The 27560-nt window shown below is 37.7% G+C and overlaps 1 protein-coding gene and 1 long non-coding RNA gene across 3 annotated transcripts in view; both read left to right on the forward strand.

Moving 5' to 3' along the window:
* Window positions 1-3769, forward strand: part of LOC115212313 (ADP-ribosylation factor 6) — a 92839-nt gene extending 89070 nt beyond the window's left edge. For both annotated transcript variants that reach the window (XM_029781173.2, XM_029781172.2), the window contains exon 6: window positions 1346-3769. In XM_029781173.2, coding sequence (XP_029637033.1) covers window positions 1346-1488 — 143 coding nt within the window. In that variant the 3' untranslated portion in view covers window positions 1489-3769. The remainder of the gene's footprint in view (window positions 1-1345) is intronic.
* Window positions 1-27560, forward strand: part of LOC118763586 — a 198950-nt gene that overhangs the window by 49943 nt on the left and 121447 nt on the right. Inside the window, exon 2 of the long non-coding RNA XR_004999336.1 lies at window positions 17425-17432. This is a non-coding gene — a long non-coding RNA (uncharacterized LOC118763586). The remainder of the gene's footprint in view (window positions 1-17424; window positions 17433-27560) is intronic.

Raw genomic sequence — 27560 nt, forward strand, 5'->3', positions numbered from 1 at the left:
CAGATGTTAAACGATGACATGAGTTGAACAGTGTGTAGTATATCATGTCACAATTCTTCTGATCTTGTGTTATATGAATGGACCACCATTCTGAGATCTGATCGACCTACTTGATCATCATCATCATCTGTCCAAACTCCAGCTGTCTGTTCTTAACATAGATTTTCTTTAGTCATTGTTTGCTGCATGTATCTTCCGCTCAGCAGTTTTTCATTTGTCAGGGAATCCTCTATTTTCATATCCTGTATTATCAATGCACCTACCTCTCCTACACACAGACATCAGCTGATCTTTTTTGATGCTCAGTCACTCTTTCAGCTCATGTGCTCTTAGTTTATGCAATTTGAGACTGAAGATTATATCTTAATTGTTGAAACAATAGTTGTAAAAAAAAAAATAATAATAATAAAATCACGTATGTGCTATTAAAACATCCAGCAATCACAGTTGTCAACAAAAAACAATTTCCACCAATTACACAGAACACAAAAGCACTTAGCTCAAATACAAATTAAACATTCTTTTTATGGAACATTCATAAAATATCTTAGGTTTCTATGATAATGAAATTGCTATACACATTCAATGATATAATTACAAAAACATCTAAAACCATTACATAGAATGAAAGGTAACGTGAAAAGAATACAACACTGGCTAGACAAGGAAACTAACCAGTTAATAAAAATTGGAGCCAGCTTTAGTGTGACAACCTTTAGTGCCAAAAGTTAAATGCCTTCAAAGCTCACTTTATCATTTTGAAAGCACCATTTGGGCGTGGCCGTTGCCAGTACCACCAAACTGGCCCTCGTGCCGGTGGCACGTAAAAGCATCCACTGCACTCTTGGAGTGGTTGGCATTAGGAAGGGCATCCAGCTGTAGAAATTCTGCCAGATCAGATTGGAGTCTGGTGCAGCCATCTGGTTCGCCAGACCTCAGTCAAATTATCCAACCCATGCTAGCATGGAAAGCAGACGTTAAATGATGATGATGATGAAGGATGTGCTAGATATCCTTGAAATGATATAATGGTCGAGCTGTTATGCCTTTTAATCAAAGGTTTACTCAATGCAGATTGACCTGGAGCCAAACAACCAGTGCCACACCAAAAATGTTGCAATAAAGAAAAAGTAAGCCATAAAAGAACATGGTTCTTTGTATGATAGTCCCAATATGCACTAAAAGTAATTTGATTTTCAAATGGTTTTACTTCAACTTCTTTTTGCCAATTCTTTTAAATTTTGTCTTATATAATATGATTGTTTTTCAAATATTAGTGTCTTTGTATCTTGGTAATGCAACTTGAATAAATTTTTACGTGTATGTCTTTTATTGTTTCTTACAGCAATGAAACCACACGAAATTCAAGAGAAACTAGGTCTTACTCGACTGCGCGATAGGAATTGGTATGTGCAGCCATCATGTGCAACAACAGGAGATGGACTCTATGAGGGCCTCACTTGGTTGACTTCTAATTTCAAATCCTGACTAAAGCCCAAGTTTGAGGGGCCCCAATGATAACTTGATCTTTTGTAAATTTTTGGACTTGAAGTAGGAAAATCTAAAATTCCTAACAGGAAAGGAAATAAATTTTCTGTTTGATTAAAATTTTTAATAAAGACATTTCAAACAAAAAAGACAACTATCAATAGATATCTATGTAATATCTATAGGTACATAGATATATAAACAAATATGACTTATAATACACATATACACATATTCAATTGCACATGCGCATTCATATGAATTAATATTTTTTGTAAGCCAGCCAATATATCTAAAGATATTTGGCCATCTAGTGTGTGCACATGTGTGTATGTGTGTTTGTGCATGCATACTTGCCATCCTGCTGTCTCTACAACAGATGTCCATTAAGTGCAGCCAAGCTAATAAACTCCATTGAAATTCTCCAATTTTGCAGAAAAAAAAAAAAAGACACCTCATTGCCAAGATTCCCTTTTAATATTTCAGTCTGTTTTATTAAAGGGATCTGTTGCAGTTGAAGGGAGGGATTTTGTTATATTTTTGAAAAATAAATAATAAAAAAAAAAATGTTACATACAAAAATATTCCTGAGCCAGGGATTAAAAGCAGGATTGAGCAGATATTTTTTTTTTTCCAATCTAAGTAAATAAAACAAATTACTTGGAAAAACAAACCAATTTAACATTGGTTTATTTTTCTAATCTGTTCAGCTGTTAGACAAGTTCTTTTTTTTTTCCCCAAAAAAATGCTGTTTTCATTTGATATTAAACAAGGCAAAAAAAATAAAAAAACCATGTTTGGATGCAATTGGTTTTCCTCATGCTAATTAATGACCTGCAAAACAAAAGAGAAATATTTCCTTTCTAGAAAGTAAGGAAAAAAGAAAAAGCCATGTGGGACCATGATATGTGTGTGTGTATGTATGTATGTTTGTTTGATTAGTGAATGAATTTTAAAATTACAACTCTTGTGATGGATAATAAACCGTCACCCAATTTCTGATCACACAGATTTGCAAGTATGTATAAAAAATGAGTAATTTAAAGCAAATTTTGAAGTAACCATTTTTTTTTTTTTTTCTAAGGACAACTCTTCTATACATAAGAATTACTTTCTGATGCTTCAATGCTGTTAAGTTCCATTTTGTTCAGAAGAAAATAAAAACAGATGTAGAAGTGACAATGATAACAATCAGCTGCAGTCAGTTCCTTAAATTCTTATGGGAACATGAAAAACGCATTCACATATTGTGTGCGTAAATATATATATATGTATATATATGAGTAAACTCAGTCCTATGAATTGAGTCTTATATGGCTGAACACTCAACAACATATACATATGTGTAAATGTAGATGCATTTAATTTGAAAATTAATGTGATTGCACCCTGTTTGTTTTGTATCAGTATATATGTGTACACAATTTAATTAATTGCAGTTAAGTATGTCTGTGGTAATATGATTAGTTTGTGTACACATGTTTACAGCAAAACCAATAGTCTTGAACTTCATACATCTTCCTCTATGATTCTGGTAAAGAATTCTCCACACTCAGATATTTGTCAGGGATTCTTTTGGATAATAGTATTAATTATGGTAATGGTAATAATAATAATAAGGATTTCTAACACTGACGCAAGTAATATTATAACAATTAGGTATTGTAATGAAAGTCTGGCATCAGGAAGAAATTCTTTTGTAGTTTGTCATCTTTTGTCCCACTTCTATTGGCAGCAGCCTTTCCACTTGGCTACATCACTTATTAATTTTATTACTAAGGTGCTTAACAACAAGAACAAAGAAAAAAAGAAAAAAAACATGCTTCATAACTAATGTCGACTTCCTTAGATATTAATTCATATTTTAAACAATTTTCTTTTTCATAATGAAACCCTAATAATGTTATGTTTTCTGCTTCCCTGTGCAGCTTGAGCTGTCATATTAGTTGCTGGAAGGTAACTTCTTGGCTCACCATTGGCTATGCTGCTGCTGCCACATCAAATTGTACTTCCCAGAATTTTTAAATGAATTTTTTTTCTCTTAAAATAAATCCTACATGATCACTTGAAAAAAAAAAAAGGAAAAAAAATATTTAAAAAATTAATATAAACAATATTGTTTATCGTTTTTTTGCTTTGCTACTAATATTTTGTTGTCAAGAAGTAAAGCCCTATTGTTACATAATTATAATTCTGTTTAAACAGCTGCTATTGATTTATTGAATTGCTATGGTTAAGGGCTGATAGCTTTCAGCTTCCTTTCTGTCTTATCTTTCTCATCAGAAAAAAAAAAATCAAAATCAAAATTTAAAAATTTTATTTGAAGCAGTATTTAGTTTATATTTCCTGCCAATAAAAAAAAAAAAATATTTTCAATTCGGTTTGAGGTGGGGAATTTGGCTGGTTGTAAAATCGTAACAAAACATATTGACTGGCTTATATAACGAAAACAAGATTATGATATTTTCTGGAATTTTACTGATTTTTATATTTTTTATATTCCTTTAAGAGATCATTTAATTTTTCTAGAAATTTAAAGGTTTTTGTATATGATTGTATATGTGACAAAGTTTTGTTAATTTAGATATGAGCTAATCTGAGTCAATACATGTTACACGTATCACTATGACAGTATATAAATCTCTTTATACATACACATTTATATGACACATACACATATATATATATGTGTGTTGTATCTTATTGCTTAATTAGATGACATTTTAGTCTTGCTTAGATTATTTCTATTTAGGAGATAAAATATATTCTGAACAAATGATCAAATAAAATAAGTGTTTGTGATTAGTTTTGAAGACTAATTATATTCTAATTAGAATATAAAAACATGGTTGCCTTGCAATTCAATGTACCCTACTGGTCCTGTAATTTAATTGAAAGATATTCTGTTATAAAATAAGCATTATAAGGACCTTAATTTTTTGTATGAAATGTAGATGCAGTTATGAGACCAATATAATTCTGTAAACAGTTATGACAATAACATTATTTAACTTATGTTTGGAAATGTTTAACATAAGACTTTTAGCTACAAAAGCTACAGAAATTCTATGACAAAAATCACGAAATATTTAACTTGTGTCAAACCTTTCTTTAGTGTGTTAAATTAATCATTTTAAATATTTTCTAGGATCTGCGTATGTTTAGGAAATCAATTACTTAATTATTTTGCGTTTTATTAAAAATATCTTTTTAAAGAGATAAAAATCTGTCGTTGAGCCCCCAGGTCAAACCTGATAAAGCAGATCTAAAATCAAAGGCTTTCCAGCTGTGACCTTCCCATCTTTTTTTCGAGTTATTTGGTACTACATTAGCAAATGTGTCCTTTAAGATGGTAGGGTGTGAATTGAAGGAAATTTCTAACTGACTGAGATATAACAAAGATCCTCTCATTGGTTCCAAAAGTTTGGATGCTATTTAAAAAGAATTAAAAATTTGAATGTGTGGTTATGTAAACAAATTAAGCATCAAACAGGTGAAATAAAGATATCAAAAGGATATATTTATTTAGTATCAGTTGTATTTTACCTGTAACTTATACATTTTTCTGGGTGAAAATGTCTGACCTTCATTTCATGTTAGGTTAATTTGTATGAAGGACAAAACAAAGTGGAAGCTATCTTTCACCTCTTTCCTTCATTCTTTTATTTTGTTTTAGCTTCTTGAAACTCCCAATAGAGATCTTAGGATTCAAATTTTTTCTGGAACTTTTACTTTTAACAATATTTCCCTGAATTGTAGTGGACACAACATATACTTTTTCTAGTTTCTCTGTGTTGTGTGGACATACATAACTTGACCAAAAAAAAAAAAAAAAATTAAATACTTGTAGGGCCAAAGAAATTTCCAAATCTCAATACAGCTGTATTTTCATAGTCCTTTATACTGACCGATGTTGAACTTGTTAATGGACCTGTGATTGTATTCTGTCCATTACTACCTGCTGTCCAGGAAATATTTTGTTTCTTTTCGCAATTTTGACTGGTAAAATATACTGGAGAGGAGACTGCAGACACTTGCTGCTGCTGCTAATTGGATGTTTGACCTGGTGTTTCTATAAGAATTGTGTCAAAAACATTTTTTTTTTCCTTTGAACATTCAGTAATTGCTCTCTAAAGATTGACTCATAAACTTCTCTATCACCCTAGATAATGTGATAAATAGAATGGTAAAATGGAGGGGAGGGGGTTATGAATATGGAATCAAACACTTTTGAATCTTGATTTCCTGAAATAAATGTCATGACTTATTGGATAGGTATTTTTGAGTTGGTCTGGGCTTTGATATTCTTTAACATTTTTCACATTTTGAGACTAACTACATCAATGCATTTAGAATTTATGTCAAGAAATAAATATATAAAAAGTTCAAATTTTATTGATATGAATGCCTTTTAAATGATTCATTAAACAATGTATATTCATTACTAGTATGCTCTTCTCTCTCTCCCGCTCTCTTTATTTGAACATGCTTCTTGACATACTATGTATAAATGCATTGATAAATGTTTTTGCATTTAGTGAGTAAACAGTTTTTAGACCATCGGCTTTAGAGTTTCTACCCAACAAGATTAACTCCAGTTTAAAGGATGTGGATTTTTATTTGGGGATGGTGTGATGGTGGGGTAATACAATTTGTCTTTCAGTCTTTGGAAACGTTTAATGTTTGTTGTTTCAGCTAATAATTTAAAACTGTTTTTCAATTTGAGATTTTGCAGCTACGTGCTCGATGAATAAAACTGCTCAGTAAATGCTCCGCAGTTAGTATCTTGTCACCATCACTGCTACACAATATGGACAATACACTTAATTCTCAAATGGATGGTACTCCCTTACAATTGTGAGATCCAGACCATCCTAGTTGAATGACCTGTGATCAAAGGCCAATTGTGACCCCCTCATCTGAGTCCTCTCCCCTTATGCATTAGACAATATCTGATATGTTCTTGTTTTAACCCTTTCAATACTAACATGCTGTGACTACCTCAGGTTCTTTAATCCAAAAACACAAAACTGTCCATTTTGAAGTGTTCATATTCAAATGAAAGCCTATCACAATTTTGCTGTAAGAATTTTCATGTAAATAATATATTCCAATCACCTGATTGTTAATAGCAAAATTAATTATTTTACTTAACACAAATTCCCTGAATATTCTCAAAACTAATTGAAATACATGACTTGTCTCATTAGAAATATACTCACAAAACATTACAGACACTAGAGCATAATTTGAAGGAGATTTAGTTGTTTGTTGCATATCAAGCAAACAAATAGCAGATTCCTCTATGGCTCATTGTATTTAGATGAATTATTAGTGTGTAACATGCTTAGTTGTTCAAACTCATGATGTCAATACTGGTGACTTAATGATACGTTGACACAAGTGGCTGGTCAACTTGCCACCAGTGTGAAAGTTATAATTTCTCTAAGTGTTTAATGGTTCTATAGGGAGTCTGTCTTTGCATCTTTACTTCTCAACAGGGCATGTTGTGATATTCTGTGCAGATATATGGTTGTCAGTAATCTACTTTCAGTTTAAGATATCAACTTACCAGTTGTCATTCACCGTTGTGGTTTTCTTACTGAATGCACGTTGACCGGGTCGTTTGCCAGTTCCACCTGCATCTGTCCAGGCACTTTGATTGGTCTGACAATCATTTGAAACAATGACATATTAAAGCTTTTCACTGTACTTGATGATGATCATGTTCTATATTGTGATTTTGTGTCAGGCTCACAGCCTCCAGATTAAGTTAATCTGCTGACTTTGTGTCACATTGCCACCAGAATTAGACACAGATAAGTAATTACTCACCTGTCTGCCAGCATTGGTGATAATGTAGGGTAGGGCAAATGTAATCCCTCCTAGAAAAGAGAGAGACAGAAGTCATGTCCAACTTTATGCAGAATTAACACTGGCCATTTTGTTGCTTGGTAATCGCCATACTCCAGTACCACTCCACATGATTATCTGCAAGCTGGTGATACATTGCTCCTATCACAGCCAGGGGCTGGCAGACTGGATAAATGAATGCTAACAATGGGATGATCACAAAAGCTAATTAAAAATCCAACCTGCAAAATTGCTTGTACAAAATAGTACTTTTTAATTAGAATACGAAATCAACATTACCAGCTGTCATAGAGGTAGTAGTTTTCTGAATGAATTGTCTCAGATTTACAACCTGAAGTCTGTCAGTATAAGTGGTGCCTCTATGGATGCAGTGTGTTATGTTGCTTAACATTTATTGCCATGATATAGGCGCAGGAGTGGCTGTGTGGTAAGTAGCTTGCTAACCAACCACATGGTTCCGGGTTCAGTCCCACTGCGTGGCATCTTGGGCAAGTGTCTTCTGCTATAGCCCCGGGCCGACCAAAGCCTTGTGAGTGCATTTGGTAGACGGAAACTGAAAAAAGCCTGTCGTATATATGTATATATATGTGTCTGTGTTTGTCCCCCTAGCATTGTTTGACAACTGATGCTAGTGTGTTTACGTCCCCGTCACTTAGCGGTTCGGCAAAAGAGACCGATAGAATAAGTACTGGGCTTACAAAGAATAAGTCCCGGGGTCAATTTGCTCAACTAAAGGCGGTGCTCCAGCATGGCCGCAGTCAAATGCCTGAAACAAGTAAAGAGTATATATGCTGAATAATATGTGGGTGCAGCTTAACAAAATTGAAAGGATATATTAATGAGTACATTAATTTTTATCTAAACTTAAATTCTGTATCTAAGTTTAATGGCAGGGGTGTCTGATTAGCAAATTTTTTTAAAGTTTTTAATTCTAGTAACCTGTTGGAAATAACTAAATTCACCATACCTGAGAGAAAAAAAAATGAAATTACAGTATGGCCATGGGATGGAATGTCTTTAGTCATAGGTTGGTTCAATCAGGGCTAGACAACAATAGTAAATTATGAAGTAAAAGGTTACAACCAACTTGCACATTCTGAAATCTATCTTTGACAACCTAGATTATAAGGCTTGTTAGCTTATCACTGTACATGGTTACTTAAATTATTATTTTAGGTATCGTTTAAAAAATGATGTCATTCAACAAATATTTGAAATTTTAATATAAACCCTAGGTTTAATCAGTGAGAAATAATATCTATGAGCACAAAATACTATTTTGTTGGTTCTCGTATAATAATAATAATAATAATAATCTGCACAAAGAAGGTGATATCTTCATTTTATTGAGAATATCATTGAATAATCTTCCTATTTGTTGTCCTGTGTTCTAAAAAGTTACAGGTAAATGAGGTTTGCAGAAATTCTGAATAAACTGCTCAAAAATAATTGTGTATATTTCCTTGTTGGATGTCAGTTTTTCTATTGACAGTTTGTAGTGTAGAGTGGCAGAAATAATGGAATATTTTGTCTTAAAGGTTTTCGTTATGACTTCTGTGATCTTGCCATATCAACTTTGCCTTTCATTGTTTTCAGGGGTCAATAAAATAAAAACCAGTCAAGTACTGGAGTTTGATTAATTCAATCACCTTTACTTTTTCTCTATAACTGCAATCTAATGAGAGAGCCTCTGAGTAGTTGCTCTATCTGCGAGAAATAGTAGCCAAATTCCCTCAAAATATAACTTTTGTCTTAAATCGAAAAAAGGGCACATTAGACAATGGAAGCCCAGGTACACACACACACAAAAAAAGAGGGTGAGGGATTGTTCAGTGAGAGAACATCTTTGATTTTAGGTATACCCAGTAAAGGCAGCTTGGAATAACTAACTTTTGGGGGAATTCATTATTTGGCTCAAGTTCAAACCACGTCACTTTATTTTTATCTTAAGTTATTGAAATAAATTACAAGTCTTGCTCTTGAGATAATACAATTAATTGTACCCACCACCCTCTCCTAAAGATTTAATATTTTGTATTAATGAAAGAAAGAATTTCTCATTCATTTTTATTTCTGTTTCATGGACACAGGGGAGAGAGTAAGTAAAACTGTCTCAGGTCTTTTCTTTTTTATTCTCTCATGGGGACAGTTCCCCACTCGCCAAGGTGTATAAGGGACTGAGATTGCAACGTTCCTCCTTAATGGGATGCCAGTTCATTGCAGGGTTATTCATTTACAGCTGAACGGACTTGAGCAATCATCATCGTTTAACGTCCGCTTTCCATGCTAGCATGGGTTGGACGATTTTGACTGAGGGCTGGCGAACCAGACGGCCGCATCAGGCTACAATCTGATCTGACAGAGTTTCTACAGCTGGATGCCCTTCCTAACGCCAACCACTCCGAGAGTGTAGTGGGTGCTTTTTACGTGCCACTGGCACAGGAGGCAGTACTGGCAATGACCTCGCTCAAATCTTTATACACATGCCACCAGCACAGGTGCCAGTAAGGCAATGTTGGTAACGATCATGCTCGAATGGTGCCCTTTTACGTGCCACTGGCATGGAAGCCAGTTGGTTGCTCTGGCAATGATCACGCTCGGATGGTGCTCTTGGCACCCTACCAGCACAGGCACAAGTGCCAGTAAGGCGATACTGATAACGATCATACTCGAATGGTGCCTTTTATGTGCCACTGGCACGGAAGCCAGTTAGCCACTCTGTCAGTGTCGAATGAAATGTTTTGCTCAAGAATACAAAAGCACTGCCTGATCCTTCACAGTGAGAAAGAGAGAGAGACTAATAATGATGATAATTAAAATGTAACTGAGGATTGGTTGACCATTGAGGTGTTGCACTTAGAACTTCAATTATAATCTCAAATATACACAAAAATATAAATCAAGTAGTCTTCTATATTTGTATTGATTGATTGATTGATTACCTCAATGTAACCGTTACTAACACAATTACAGTGTAGAAGACATATTTTAGCCATTTGAAAACCAGAAAAATTAATTTCACTTAAACTTTTGTTATTTGGTGTCAGAACTTTCATTGCACCAATATCATCATCATCATCATTGTTCGACCGTGGTCGAGACAATGGAATTTACTATGTTACACCAGACTTCATGGTCCATCATAGCACTACGGAGGTCCTGTTGCTGGATGCCTGTATCCCTGGAGATTACATCAGTGTAGGAGAGTGTGCACCCTCTGGTATCGCAAGCAGATGGCTTCCAGAGGAGAAGAGTAGAAATTACCTTGTTTTCAACCACTAGCACGGAGCCAGTTGGCTGTTCTGGCAACAATCACGCTCGTATGGTGCTCTTGGCACCCTACTAGCAGGGGCACAAGTGCCAGTAAGGCGACGCTGGTAACGATCACACTCGAATGGTGCCCTTTTATGTCCAGCAAACTAGACTCTTCTACCTTTCACAAGAGTTGATACAGGTGGTAATTTCCCATATATTTGCACCAACCATGACCTGGCCACTGACACAGTTCCGCTGGCACCAGTTGCAATGAAATTGTGTCAGTACCCAGGTTGCAACAAAAATTTTAACACCAAATGTTTCAGTGAAGTTAACAGTTTTTGTGTGTTTTTAATTGGCCAATGTGTGACCTCTGTGCAGATATTGTTTTAGTTTCCACATAGTTTTCAGAGATATACTTGTCTGGCAAGTGATTTGATATGAGACTATCACTAAATAATCTCAAAATCAAAGTTAAATAAAGGAAATTATACAGATCTATATGAGAACACCTTCCTTTGGTTTTATATCTGACAGTACTAGTGCTGGTGCTAGTAAAATGCACTTGGTGCCATATAAAAAACACAAGTGGTTGGCATTAGGAAGGGCATTCCACCATAGAAACCAAGCCAACAGACTGGAATCTGGTTTTGCCAGCATGGAAAACAGACGTTAAATGACGATTAAACGAATGATGGTATTCTTGTACAGTAAGTTGCTAATAATAGCAGCTGAATTTTCCCCTCAGTTTCACACACTACAAACACTGAAAAAAAAATTAGGACATGAGACAAAAGTGTTCCAGGCTGGAGGTGGGGGTGCAGATTAAAGATGGAATGGTTATGGTTGGGTTGTCTGCTCAATCAGAGCGAAACAGTAGTGACATGATACAAATTGTTTTAAAGTATTTGTATTTGAATTAGAATATTCCATCACAAATGTTATACTCCAAGCACCATCTTAGTAACAGAAAACTGGGTTATTTCTCTAACCTCCCCCAATACTTATTTTCAAAGATAATTGCAATGTATGGTCAGTATATTCCATTGGGAATATGTTTATAAAAGGTTTAAAGTATTAATTTTCGGCCTTCGTTTGTAATCTAAATAACTTATATATCGGTCTCTCTCTTTTTATTTTTATTGACTATAAAAACCAATAGAATCAGCAGCGGATGGGAAACAATTCTTTCCATTGATGTAAGTGAACAAAAGAACTCAAAAGTGTTAATTTGATGGTGAGTTCATGTACTCTGTGTACTTTGTGACATTGTGAAAAACTCTATTGTGAGGGAAAGTGTTAAGGGGACGTATAACGGACTCAGTACTCAACTAAACGAATAAAATAATTAGGAGTGTTTAACACTCATACACAATGTATTTATACACATATATATGTATATACATTTATATAAATATATACAAACAAATATGTGTAATATAAACTAGCAAAAAGGTAAAATTACTTCTTGTATTAATATAAATTCCTTTCACTGAATTTTCTTTTTATATCTGTAAAAGATATTTCTTATCTAAAGTATTTTAGTTATTTTACTTATTTTCTTTTAATTCCCTAAGTCAAGTAATGAACAGTAACATTGTTACAGGTTTCTAACTGGCCATTCATAGGTACAATACGTTTTTGGAGGTAAGAGTAACAAGAGTACAAAGCAAATATTTCAAGGGCCTTCATTCAAACTCCTTCAGCTTTTTTAGACAACGTTATATATATACATCCAGTGTCCAGGGTTTCATCACACTTGAGGGGAGAACCCTTCCTTGGACTCACTCCACTGCTGCTTGTTGTGGTCATCTATTAACCCTTTCGTTACCAAGCCGGCTGAAACCGCCTCTGGCTCTGTTGTACAAATGTCTTGTTTTCATAAGTTTTGAATCAAAATCTTCCACCAAACTTTAGTCACAATTTATGTTCCTAACACTAGCTTAATGATAACAAAGTTATTTTACTAAATACTGTGTTATATTTAAAGTAATTGGAAGAAACACAGAGCATCTCAAAATAAATACAGTAATGAAAGGGTTAAATAATGATAATAATAATGAAATTATTGTGTATAGTGCTCAGGTGTACTATAACTCATCAAAGATGCACGTATAGTATATAGAATTATGTACAAAAGTCAGGAAAGTGAACAGTGTATGAGTCATGATATACATGTGGAGGTGGGGATACCAGGTGCAGTGTTGGTGAATTTCAGGAAGCAGGGATGTCTTAAAGGGTGCAATGTCTTGGCAGATAGAGAAATACTTGACACAAAATATAGCATTCCAATGGACTAGCTTTAAAAGAATGTACAAAATTATACATGTAAAGTTTCTATTAGTGACACAAGGCCTGAAATTTGCTTGGGGGAAAAGTGGTCAAATTTTAATTCAGAATGTAAAGCTGAAAGAAACACTGTTTAGCATGCTAATGATTGTAGCAGCTCCCCATCTGTGTTTATTTTTCTGGACTTATGAATTCTTAGACCACCACCATCATCGTTTAACGTCCGCCTTCCATGCTAGCATGGGTTGGATGATTTGACTGAGGACTGGCAAACCAGATGGCTGCACCAGGCTCCAATCTTGATTTGGCAGAGTTTCTACAGCTGGATGTCCTTCCTTATGCCAACCACTCCAAGAGTGTAGTGGGTGCTTTTATGTGCCACCGGCACGGGGGGGGGGCCAGTCAGGCGATACTGGCAACGGTCATGGAAAAATTGTTTTTTTTTTCTTTTTAACGTGTCACCTACACATCGGCACAAGTACCAGTGACTGTATATATGTATAAAGGCAGCGAGCTGGCAGAAACGTTAGCACGCCGGGCGAAATGCTTAGCAGTATTCCGTCTGTCGCTACGTTCTGAGTTCAAATTCCGCCGAGGTCGACTTTGCCTTTCATCCTTTCGGGGTCGATAAATAAAAGTACCAGTTACGCCCTTGGGTCGATATAATCGACTTAATCCCTGTCTGTCCTTGTTTGGCCCCTCTGTGTGTAGTAAAGAAATATATATATGTATGATGGCATGAAAAATACAGACTTCCCTAGTGTTGATATCATGAAAAAGCCATCCGGGATACTCTATTAAGTGGATGATGTTAAGAAGGGCATCCTGCCATAGAAGCCATGACAAAGCAGGCATTGGAGCACAGGTGCACTCGTTAGACCCATTGTATCTTGACAAAACATTTAATCCATGCCAACGTTGATTTTAAATGATGATGATGACAATAGTGGACTGTCACATAGTTTCATTCCAACAAATTCTATTCTCCCAAAGCGATTGTGCAAGACACATTCCCAAGATGATGGAATCCAAAACCACCTGGGTGTATATTGAAATTTGTAACCATACATGCCTTAGGTCAATGTTAAAAAAATCTAATTTGTCATTACAACCCTTTTTTTTTTGTATGAATTTAGTAAAAGTTTTATTGTGACACAGAATAGTTAGAAATCTCACAATGTCTTCTGAAACTAACTTACCTGAACTACATTACAAACACATGAATAATTCTTAAGCAACATTCCTGACACATAGTTTCTGCCTACTTTGTGTTTAACAATAGAACTTCTGTTAGGCTATCCAATCTTGTCACCTCTCTCCCATTTGAATGAAACAACTTCAATATTATGAGCCAATGACAGAGCCCCTATGTGGTTATGAAACCTGTTAGAAATAACAACCAAATCTCCCTCGAAGCACACTATTATTTTGAAAGATTGTATTGGATAATTTAGTATTTGGTACAAGATGTCTTTTTAACCACATGGCCTAGTGGTTAGAGCAGCGGACTCGCAGTCGAGGTATCGCAGGTTCAAATCTCAGACCGGGCGATGTGTGTGTTTATGAGTGAAACACCTAAGCTCTACTTGGCTCTGGCATAAGGAAATGGCGAACTTCTGCTGACTCTTTTGCCACAACTTTCTCTCACTCTTTCCTCCTGCAACGGACTGGTGTCCCGTCCAGGTGGGGAACCTATACGCCAAGGAAACTGGGAAACCAGCCCTATGAGCCAGTCATGGCTCGAGAAGGAACAAACAAACAAGATATCTTTAAAGAAGAATTGGTCATTATTGAATAATTTTTGTCTTGGGTCTGCTCAACTAAAAACGACCTGGGGCTAAACAATGACTACTGCAGTTATTACATAGGTGTTAGAAATAGCAGCCAAGTCCCCACTCCTTACTGTCTTCAAATTCGAAAAATTCAGTGGATAAGTAGTCCCAAGTATGCAAAAATAATAGGATGGTCAGATTTGGAACATTTTTGACCTAAAAAACCAAAAGTTCTGGAAATAACAAACAAATCTCTCTTAAATTATATCCTAACGACGAGCTGGCAGAAACATTAGCATGCCGGGCAAAATGCTTAGCGGCATTTCATCTGTCTTTATGTTCTGAGTTCAAATTCTGCTGAGGTCAACTTTGCCTTTCATCCTTTTGGGGTCAATAAATTAAGTACCAGTTACGCACTGGGTCGATGTAATCGACTTAATCCCTTTGTCCTTGTTTGTTCTCTCTGTGTTTAGCTCCTTGTGGGCAATAGAGAAATATATATCCTAACATCTTGATGAAGTGTTTGTTCCTTCTCGAGCCACACCTGGCTCATAAAGGCCGGTTTCCCAGCTTCCTTGTCATATAGGTTCCCCACCTGGATGGGACGCCGGTCCGTCGCAGGTGAGCTGCAAGATGCAGGAGGAAAGTTGTGGTGAAAGAGTCAGCAGAAGTTCGCCATTACCTTCTGCTGGAGCCGCATGGAGCTTAGGTGTTTCACTCATAAACACGCACATTGCCCGGTCTGAGATTCGAACCCATGATCCTTCGACCGTGAGTCTACTGCTCTAACCACTAGGCCATGTGCCCCCATCTTGATGAATTATGTAGTGTTAAATACACAATGTCTGAACAGTAACAACGGAACTAAACAACATATTCTTAAACTAAGACTAGCTGATAATATGAATAGCTTGTTACCTTGCTCCCTAGATTTGTGTCTAAATGTAAGTATTGTAAGCATTGGGTTGTCCGGAAAGTTCATGCCGATTTTTAAAGGAAAGAAAAAGGTCAATAAATACTTGCCATTACATTTTAAATCAACCAAATAACCATTTTTTTGCACAATGCATCTCTATCTTTCCTTTAGCTTGAAAATACCCTCTTTTCAGAATTGAGGTGGTTTCATGGTAAAGAATTCATCAAGGTATCTTTTTACGTCATCCAAGAAATTGAAATTTTTACCATTAAGACTATTCTGCAGAGACCGGAATAAGTGAAAATCTGAAGGAGCAATATCTGGTGAATATGGAGGGTGGGGCAACACATCCCAGCCGAGCTGCAGCAATTTTTGTCTGGTTCCCAAAGCATCAAGTGTCGAAAATGAACTTTCTTATCTTCCATTTTAAAGGGTTACAGAAATAACACAGGTTATAGGAACATAAACCTTCTTCCACGAAAAGATAGCTTAAACTGTGCTCTAAATGGACTCAACCATGTTCTAAAATAAGTCGAAAGGTAAGCTACTATAAATCAACACGAACTTTCCAGACAACCAAATATTATAATTACATTATCACTATATTTTAATCCATTTATCTTTTACTTGTTGCAGCTATGCCTTGAAGAATTCATAGTCTTCCCCCTTTTTCTGATGAGAGAAGAGAAAACATGTTTGCTGGTTCAGAGCTGACTCTGACTTCAGCCATTTTGGTTATATAGCTGTCAATTTCAATAACTGGTACCTTTGTTGGGTCTATTTGTACTAGCCCATCTCTCTTCTGTACCTTTTTCTTATTTCTTTACTACCCACAAGGGGCTAAACATAGAGGCGATAAACAAGGACAGATGAAGGGATTAAGTCGATTACATCAACCCCAGTGCATAACTGGTACTTAATTTATCAACCCCGAAAGGATGAAAGGCAAAGTCGACCTCGGCAGAATTTGAACTTAGAACGTAACTGCAGACGAAATAACGCTAAGCATTTCGCCCGGCGCGCTAACAATTCTGCCAGCTTGCCGCCTTCTCTTCTGTACCTTTTTCTATTCAGTAACCTTTCGTAGAGCATTTTCATGCCCTTTACTTCTCAGTATCAGAGTGCAGTACCATACATACCTTTCACCTTACAACTCTGATTCTAACATCACTGTACTTTGGTAAGCACCTGACTTTCTACTTCTTTCTTTATCTTTGCTAAGTATATATGTGACACCAAGCTTTTCTAGCTGCCTGACATTGTTCCTTTCTTCTTAATTTTTCCATTCTTTCCAGCTTTGTTACTTAGCTTTTGTGACATTCTATTTGTTTACTATTCCACATCCATATTTCTTTCCACTTAGCTGAAACATTGCTCCATCTACATATCTGCTCTTTGGATCACAGCACAGGTTGTCTTGTAAAAAGAGAGGAAAGTTTCTGGTGGTGTTAGTATAACTGGTTTGTGCATCTGAAAATAGAGTTTGCAACCAAGAGAATACCCTCCATCAGGCATTTGCCATATTCTGAACGCCTTACTTCCCTGGGCATGGACACATTGAAACTCCAACATCTGGCAGCTGACTTGGCAAACACCCATAAAATTATTAACCATCTTACAAACAATAACTCTGAGCACCTTTTCAAATTCCACCTGTCTAACACCCGTGGACATGTTTACAAAGTCAGAAAACAGCACAGCTCCCATGACTTTCGGAAACATTTTTTCATGCTAAGAGATGCTGAAGTATGGAACAAACTGCCGGCATCAGTTGTTAGTTGTCGGAACACTGTATCCTTCAAAACTTCTATGCTTCCTGACAAGTAAAAGAGTAAAGAGTATATATATATATTTGTGTATATGAATCATTCCCCTCCTCACATTGCTTTCCTCCCTGCATTTTCCCCACTGCAACTCTTCCCTCCTCCTGGGACCATGAAATTATATATCTCTCCTCATCCACCATGCATGTCTATTTTTCTACCCAGTCACACCACCTCTTTTCTACCCTTGCTGATGGTGTCATTACTACCCTGCTGCTGACATCCCTCAAGCTTCCCCAACTCATGCAACCCTCTCCTCAACCCTTCCCACCATCTTTACAGATGTTGCCTACCCACCCCTTTCTCTCTCTCACTCCCCCTACCTCTTCCCCCCCTTACACTCATGCAAACTGCCTCCCACTACTAATCCTTCTACCTGAGGCACCACCTGAACACTTTATCACCACTATCTACCTCTTTGGAGATACCACTATTTCATTCTCACTCTCTCTCCTAAATATGAGAAGCCTTGTAGCTCCACTACAACAAGAACCTGCTCTGTCCTTACCTCTTAACCCTCAACTAACATAAGAAGGCAACAACCATCCACCATTACTTGCAAGCTACATGGTGTTGGTGGTATGAAAAAAGCATCCAGTAGACACTGTAGAGTGGTTGGCATTAGGAAGGGCATCCATAGAAATAGTACCAAAGCAGACACTGGAGCATGGTGTGGTCCTTGGGCTCATTGGATCCTTGTCGAACTGTCCAACCCTTGCCAGTTTGGAATATGGACCTTAAATTATGATGACGATGAATACAAAACATCTTACGTAAATGTAATTACAAAGGATGTCATAAAACAATTATTATTCTATTCGAAAAGGTATAAAGGTAACGTCACTTTTACTTGTTTCAGTCCTTTGATTGTGGCCATGCTGGAGCACCGTCTTTAGTTGAGCAAATTGACTCCAGGACTTATTCTATCAGTCTCTTTTGCTGAACTGCTAAGTTACGGGAACGTAAACACACCAGCATCAGTTGTCAAGTGATGTTGGGGGGGGACGAACACAGACACACAAAGACACACACACACACATATATATATACATATTCATATATGTGACGGGCTTCTTTCAGTTTCTGGCTACCAAATTCACTCACAAGGCTTTGGTCGGCCCGAGGCTATAGTATAAGACACTTGCCCAAGGTGTCACGCGGTGGGACTGAACCCAGAACCATGTGGTTGGTAAGCAAGCTACTTACCACACAGCCACTCTTGCGCCTATAGATTGAATGTGTGATCCAGTTTCAAGCTGGTGTTAATGCATGTACACAGCATTCATTGTTGTTATTTAGCCTAAGTTCAACTCTAATCACACAGCTCTATGATGAAAGACATTCCAGCCATAACCATCCTTTCTTTTATTGAAGCAACGTATTTACTGATTGTAAAGTCAGAGGCGAGAGAAATTTGGCTGCTATTTCTAGTCAATCAGGCAACCATGTTGAGGTTCCCTTGTTGGCTCATACACAACTGCTTTTGTACTTAGGAGAGACAACATTGCCAACTTTTCTCCTAGTACTGCAGTCAGTACTAATGCCCAGTTCAAGCAGAAAAGTAAATAAATAAATGTAGGTGACTACAAATATACTGCAATAATAACAATGTGTCTGTCACTTCAGTGTTTACCAATGCATGTGGGGGGGGGGGAATTAAGCATCGAAGCTGAATGCTGTTGATAGCCTTAGGACAGTCACCTCACTGAGTCACCCTATGATTAAAGGCACTAGCTGTTACCATCCCATCTTTCTGGATATCTAGCAATAATTTAGCTCAATGTCCTTCCTATTTTATAATAATAATAATAATGAAATTATTGTATACAGTGCTCAGGTGCACCACAACTTGTCAAAAAGTGCATATAAAGCATATGCAGTAATGTAAAAATGTCTGGGAAGCGAACAATGTATGAGTCAGATACATGCCTGTGTGTGTATGGAGGGGAGAAAATCAGGTGTAGTGTTGGCGAATCTCAGAAAGCATGGAAGTTTTGAAGGATGCAGTGTTCCGACAACTAACAACTGATGCCGGCAGTTTGTTCCATGCTTCAGCAACTCTCAGCGTGAAAAAATGTTTCCTGAAGTCATGGGAGCTGTGCTGTTTTCTGACTTTATAAAATATCTGCGTTGGGTGTAAGAGATGAACTCTATAACTGGTTGAAGTCCTTTATTTTCAACCAAAAAGAGGTTGTCACAGTTCTAGGACAGCACTCTTCGCCCTATGAGATGACATCTGGTATAGAGGTATTTTAAGGCACCAGGTTTCAGTTTGAGGAGTTTTACTCTTTACTCTTTACTCTTTTACTTGTTTCAGTCATTTGACTGCAGCCATGCTGGAGCACCACCTTTAGTCGAGCAAATCGACCCCAGGACTTATTCTTTGTAAGCCCACTACTTATTCTATCGGTCTCTTTTGCCGAACCGCTAAGTGACGGGGACGTAAACACACCAGCATCGGTTGTCAAGCAATGCTAGGGGGACAAACACAGACACACATACACACACATACATATATATATATATACATATATACGACGGGCTTCTTTCAGTTTCCGTCTACCAAATCCACTCACAAGGCTTTGGTTGGCCCGAGGCTATAGTAGAAGACACTTGCCCAAGGTACCACGCAGTGGGACTGAACCCGGAATCATGTGGTTGGTAAGCAAGCTACTTACCACACAGCCACTCCTGCGCCAGTTTTGACTGTTATTTTAAGTAGGCTGAGTGACTATAAACAGGCTTCCTCTCATTGGCTTAATTTATGAGTAATTAGACTAATAGGTGACTGATTCAGACAATTAATGTAACAGTCTACACTAAGTGTAAGTGAATAACGGAGAAAAAAAATGTTTTATTAGAGCAGAATCACTAAAGTATCTATTTATATTACAGGCAAAAAAAAAAAGAAAAATCTATTCATAACTTGGTCTTAATTTAGCAATTAAAATAAATCTCATTTTGGTGGTAACATTATTAAATATTATTGCTTTTCCAAAAGTTACATTTACCATTTATTTATATAAGGAAAGGTTATTTAAATACAAATTACGAAAAATATAACTGAAATTGATGATAAAGGAAATGTATATTCCAGGTATAGTTTTTCTAGGACTATATTATCCAGTGTGCCCTTGCCATTTTTTAAAGGTGTTCAGGTAAGATATAATGGAGATTATGCAGGTGTGATATAAGGGAAATTATGCTGCTATTTCTAGCAGGTCAAGAAACTTATTCATTGGCTTGGATATTAACCCTTTTGATACCAACCTGCCTGAGATTGTTTCTTATTTCTTTATTGCTCACAAGGAACTAAACAAAGAGGGGACAAACAAGGACAGACAAATGGATTAAGTCAATTACGTCGACCCCAGTGCATAACTGATACTTAATTTATCGACCCTGAAAGGATGAAAGGCAAAGTCGACCTCGGCGGAATTTGAACTCAGAACGTAGCAGCAGATGAAATACCTATTTCTTTACTACCCACAAGGGGCTAAACACAGAGAGGACAAACAAGGACAGACAAATGGATTAAGTTGACTATGTCGACCTCGGTGAGTAACTGGTACTTATTTGATCGACCCCGAAAGGATGAAAGGCAAAGTCGACCTCGGCGGAATTTGAACTCAGAACGTAACGGCAGACAAAATACCTATTTCTTTACTACCCACAAGGGGCTAAACACAGAGAGGACAAACAAGGACAGACAAATGGATTAAGTAGACTATGTCAACCCCAGTGCGTAACTGGTACTTATTTAATCGACCCAGAAAGGATGAAAGGCAAAGTCGACCTCGGCGGAATTTGAACTCAGAACATAGCAGCAGACAAAATACCTATTTCTTTACTACCCACAAGGGGCTAAACACAGAAGGGACAAACAAGGAGAGACAAATGGATTAAGTCGATTATATCAACCCCAGTGCATAACTGGTACTTAATTTATCGACCCTGAAAGGATGAAAGGCAAAGTCGGCCTCAGCAGAATTGAACTCAGAACGTAACACCATACAAAATACCTATTTCTTTACTACCCACAAGGGGCTAATCACAGAGAGGACAAACAAGGGCAGACAAACGGATTAAGTCGATTATATCGACCCAGTGTGTAGCTGGTACTTAATTTATCGACCCCGAAAGGATGACAGGCAAAGTCTACCTCAGCGGAATTTGAACTCAGAATGTAATGACAGACAAAATACCACTAAGCATTTCACCCGACGTGCTAACGTTTCTGCCAGCTCACCATCTGAGAGTGTTTCTATGATACAAGCCTCATATTTAAAGTTATCTAAATTAAAACTTTACTTGAAAATTTCATATCAATTTATGTTTCAGCACCAGTCTGATAATTCTTTTAATTATAGGCACAAGGCCTGAAAGTTTGGGGAAGAGAGAAGGTCAATTTGTTTGAACCCAATACTTAACTGATGCTTATTTTATTGATCCTGAAAGAGTGAAAGGCAAAGTCAACCTCAGCATAATTTGAATTTAGAATATAAACTGGAAGAAAATCTGCCAAGCATTTTGTTTGGTATGCTAATGATCCTGCCAGCTCACTGCCTTAAATACCTGCTTAATAATGGTTTTAAATTTTGGCACAGGCTCAGCAATTTTGGGGGAAGAATAAAATCGATACAGGCAAAGTTAGTCTCAGCAGAATTTGAACTTGCAGAACAGACTTTGAGAGGATTATAGGGAACATTACCTCTTCCCTTTTCTTGAGACATATATATATATATATACCGGAGTAAACACATAAATGTGAAACAAGGTGGTAAAAAGAGTACTCAAATACCAGTGGTAGAGTAATATGCTTTATTTAAAGCAGCAGAAAATTCAACAAAACCTGTTACTCTGAGTTTCCCGTTGCCGTTCATCGGACAGTTTTTCTAGCAAAAGCTGTCCGATGAACGGCAACGGGAAACTCAGAGTAACAGGTTTTGTTGAATTTTCTGCTGCTTTAACTAAAGTATATATATATATATATATCAAAAGGATAGGATTTTCAACAATTAGCCAAAATAATGTCAGTAACAAACAGTTACTATTTCATCACAAATTAGTCACCTCTAGGCAAGTGTCTCATGTCTTTGGTCATGAGACAAAACTCTCAGCTGTTCAGCTTACTTTGCAGTATCAGCTGACAAGGATGCTGGACCTGCTAAAAATAGCAGCTAAATCTCCTTCAAATGGCACCCTACTGTTTTAAAAATGGAGTGATATGTTAGACAAGCAGTTCTCAAGCAGTTCTCAACAACTTTTTATCTATGGACCCCTTTGATTGCTATTTTATTCTAGTGGATCCCCATAGCCATTTGATGTTTAAAAACTAGTTTTGTAGATACTTCTTTCAAAATTCCTATTTTATTTTTCACACATTCACTTGTTTAGGGTGAATTGTGTAAAATGCTAAAGAAACCTAACTGTTTCTTGCAATAAATACATCATCATCATCATCATCATCATCGTTTAACATCCGTTTTCCATGCTAGCATGGGTTGGACGGTTTGACCGGAGTCTGGGAAGCTAGGAGGCTGCACCAGGCTCCAGTCTGATCTGGCAGTGTTTCTACAGCTGGATGCTCTTCCTAACGCCAACCACTCCATGAGTACAGTGGGTGCTTTTTATGTGCCACTGGCACAGGGGCCAGGAGAGGCTGGCAAACGGCCATGATCGGTTGGTGCTTTTACGTGTCACCGACACAGACGCCAGTCAGGCGGCGCTGGCATCTGCCACGTTTGGGCGGTGCTTTTTACATGTCACCGGCATGGTCACGGACCCTTAAAATATTGCTGTGGATTCCCAATTTACTATTTTGCTAGTGTGGACTCCCCAAGGATCTTATATGGACTCCTGAGGGTCATATGGACCCCATTTGGGAACCGCTGCATTAGACAAAGTGGTCCCTGATACTGTAAAAGACACCATGATAATAGCTGAAAAATACCATCTTTGATTATAGGTCTGCACAGAGCTGACTTGTTGGGGTGAAACAATAACCCTGCACTAAGTAAATACCATATGGTGCTATAGTTTACCATAGTAGGCAGCAGTGTAACCAAGAGACTTGTATTGTTAAGTTTCAGTCCTCATATGACCATGGCATAGTTCTTGAGGAAAGAGAGATTAGGATGAATGCTATAGAGGTCAGTGAAATAAAGTCTGTGTCATTGACCTTGTATATCTCAATGTATTTAATGTATAGGCACGATCATGTTGATGATAGAAAAAAATCATGACCTGCAAGTGAAGATTAAAGCTAATGAATTTTATCACTGGATCAGTAGAAGAAGGATGACATGAGTGGCTCTTTTCAGAGTACTTGAGACTTGTGAAAAGAAGTTATCCTTAGATCAGAGACCTAACCTCAATTTATCTGAGTGGGCTCAGGTACATAAGACAATTTGATTCGATTTCAATTTTACTTGCCACAACAGGTCTTTGCAAGCAGAGTTTTGTGTCCAAAGAAGGAAAGGTATGCATAAGTGGGCTGGCTTTAATGGAAGCACTCCGTCGGTTACGACGACGAGGGTTCCGGTTGATCCGATCAACGGAACAGCCTGCTCGTGAAATTAACGTGTAAGTGGCTGAGCACTCCACAGACACGTGTACCCTTAACGTAGTTCTCGGGGATATTCAGCGTGACACAGAGAGTGACAAGGCCGGCCCTTTGAAATACAGGTACAACAGAAACAGGAAGTAAGAGTGAGAGAAAGTTGTGGTGAAAGAGTACAGCAGGGATCACCACCATCCCCTGCCGGAGCCTCGTGGAGCTTTTAGGTGTTTTTGCTCAATAAACACTCACAACGCCCGGTCTGGGAATCGAAACTGCGATCCTACGACCGCGAGTCCGCTGCCCTAACCACTGGGCCATTGCGCCTCCATGGGCTGGCTACACCCCTGGTAAAGGCCACGGGTTATGGTCTCACTTGTCTTGCCGGGTCTTCTCATGCACAGCATATTTCCAAAGGCCTCGGTCACTAGTCATTGCCTCGGTGAGGCCTAATGTTCGAAGGTTGTGCTTCACCACCTCATCCCAGGTCTTCCATATATATATATATATATACATATATATACACACATATATATATATATAAATGTATCTATATAATGTATATGCATACAAGTATATGCTTTTGTTAAGTAGAAACATTTGTGTAAGGGAGTTAAAATGTATAGAATAGTTATAGGCACAAGCATTGCTGTGTGGTAAGAAGCTTGCTTCCCAACCACATGGTTCTGGGTTCAATCCAACTGCATGGCACCTTGGACAAGTGTCTTCTACTATAGCCTTGGGCCGACCATAGCCTTGTGTGTGGATTTGGTAGATGGAAACTGAAAAAAAGCCCATTGTATGTGCGTGCATGTGTGTGTGTGTGTGCATGTGTGTGTGTGTGTGTGTGTGTGTGTGTGTGCATGTGTGTGTGTGTGACTGTTCCCCATTACCACCTGACAACCAGTTTTGGTATGTTTAGCTCCCCATAACTTAGTGGTTTGGCAAAAGAGAACGATAGAATAAGTACCAGGCTTTACAAAAAAATTCAAAGTACTGTGGTCAATTCATTTGATTGAAATTCTTCAAAGTGGTGCCCCAGTATGGCCACAGTCTAATGACTGAAACAAGTAAAAGATAAAAAATAATACAGATTACTATTTTATCCCAGGTTCTACCTTGTTGAACAGACCAATGGTAAAAGATATTCCAGCCATGAACATTCTGACTCTTTTAATAACATGTGAAACTATATTATATAATTACATTCTGAGTTCAAATTCCGCTGAGGTCAACTTTGCCTTTCATCCTTTCAGGGTCAATAAATAAAGTACCAGTTTCGCATTGGGGTCGATGTAATCGACTTAATCCGTTTGTCTGTCCTTGTTTGTCCCCTCTATGTTTAGCCCCTTGTGGGCAGTAAAGAAATATATATTATATAATGTCTTTTTCTTATTTAAAACAGAAAGGGTATGATTTGAAGGAGATTTGGCCTCTATTTCTAGTAGAATAACTGACCATATTGAGGATTCCTCATTAACTTGTAGATTACAGATAGTGTGATATTGAACAGCAGATGCCGTATGTCAGGTGTAGAAGTTTGCAAATAATAGATGTTTGAAAATAATTGGCACCACGAGAAAGCTAATCAATGTTGTATGATGCCTTATGAAAGTTTGGTAAATTTAATTGCCATGATGTTAGAAGAAACTCTTCGAATGAGAGAGGGGAAGAGAGAGAAAATAGTGACGCTGCTTTGGTTGTGACCAGGTGAAAAAGAAGAAATCTGTCCACAGCCGAAATGACAATGCCACTGCTTTTCTTTTCCTCATTCAAAGATGACAAGTGAATATAGCATTAGAGACAGTATTCCTCACAGCAATTAAACTCTTCTGGAAACTCTGCTATGGACTAATTGTTGCTCTCTCTCTCTCTCTCTCTCACACACACACACACCATCACTAGTTACTTCAGATTCTGGAGGGCATTCCATATGACAATATAGAATTAGAAATTTAAGAGACATTTCATGAAACAGCTTTTCAGCACTTCCTCTATGAGTGTCCTTTAAAATATAAAAATTCTACATTAAAGCAGAAGAAACTGAAAAGAAGTTTGTTATATATATAGGCGCAAGAGTGGCTGTGTGGTAAGTAGCTTGCTTAACAACCACATGGTTCCGGGTTAAGTCCCACTGCGTGGTATCTTGGGCAAGTGTCTTCTACTATAGCCTCGGGCCAACCAAAGCCTTGTGAGTGGATTTGGTAGACGGAAACTGAAAGAAGCCCGTCGTATATATGTATGTATATATATATGTGTGTGTGTATGTTTGTGTGTCTGTGTTTGTCCCCCTAGCATTGCTTGACAACCGATGCTGGTGTATTTACATCCCCGTCACTTAGCGGTTCGGCAAAAGAGACCGATAGAATAAGTATCGGGCTTACAAAGAATAAGTCCTGGGGTCGATTTGCTCAACTAAAGGCGGTGCTCCAGCATGGCCGCAGTCAAATGACTGAAACAAGTAAAAGAATATATATATATATATATTATATATATACATACATATACATACATACATATACATACATACATATATATATATATATATGTATGTATATGTATATATCATCATCATCATTTAACATCCGCTTTCCATGCTGGCATGGGTTGGATGGTTTGACTGGGGAATGGTGAGCCAGAAGGCTGCACCAGGCTCAATCTGATCTGGTAAAGTTTCTGCAGCTGGATGCCTTTCCTAACACCAACCACTCCAAGAGTGTAGTGGGTGCTTTTATGTGCCACTGGCATGAGGGTCAGTCAGGTGGTTCTGGCAATGACTACACTCAAAAGGTGTTTTTTACATGGTACCTGCACGGGAGCCAGTCCAATGGCACTAGCAATGACCAAACTTGAATTTTGTTTTTCACGTGTCACTGGCACATGTGCTGGTATGGCGATGCTGGCAACGATCATGCTTGAATTGTGCCTTTTACGTGCCACCGGCATGGGAGCCAGTCTGTGGCCCCAGCAACAATCATGCTTGGATGTGCTTTTAATGTTCCACTGGCACTCGTGCCAATCAGGCGGCACTATCATCAGCCAAGTCAGTGATTTTGATTTCACTTGCCTCAACAGGTCTTCACAAGCAAAGTTTATTGTCCAATGAATGAGGGGTACTTATAAGTGGGCTAGTTACACCCACTGGCATAGGCCACAGGTTATGGTCTCACTTGGCTTGTTGGATCTCCTCAAGCACAGCATATCTCCAAAGGTCTTGGTCACTTGTCATTTGCCTTGGTGAGGCCCAATGTTTGAAGGTCACGCTTCACCACCACAACCCAGGTCTTCCTGGGTCTACCTCTTCCACAGGTTCCCTCAACTGTTAGGGTGTAACACTTTTTCACACAGCTGTCCTCATTTATTTGCAACACACAACCATACCAGTGCAGTTGTCCCTCTTGCACACCACATCTGATGCGTCTCAAATTCAACTTTTCTCTCAGGGTGCTTACACTCTGTCATGTATGCACACTGACATTACACATTCAGCGGAACATACTGGCTTCATTCCTTGTAAGCTTACACATATCCTCAGCAGTCATGGCCCATATTTCACTGCCATGTCGCACGGCTGTTCATACACA

This window comes from Octopus sinensis, linkage group LG5, assembly GCF_006345805.1.
Source record: "Octopus sinensis linkage group LG5, ASM634580v1, whole genome shotgun sequence".
In the NCBI taxonomy this organism is placed as follows: Eukaryota; Metazoa; Mollusca; class Cephalopoda; order Octopoda; family Octopodidae; genus Octopus; species Octopus sinensis.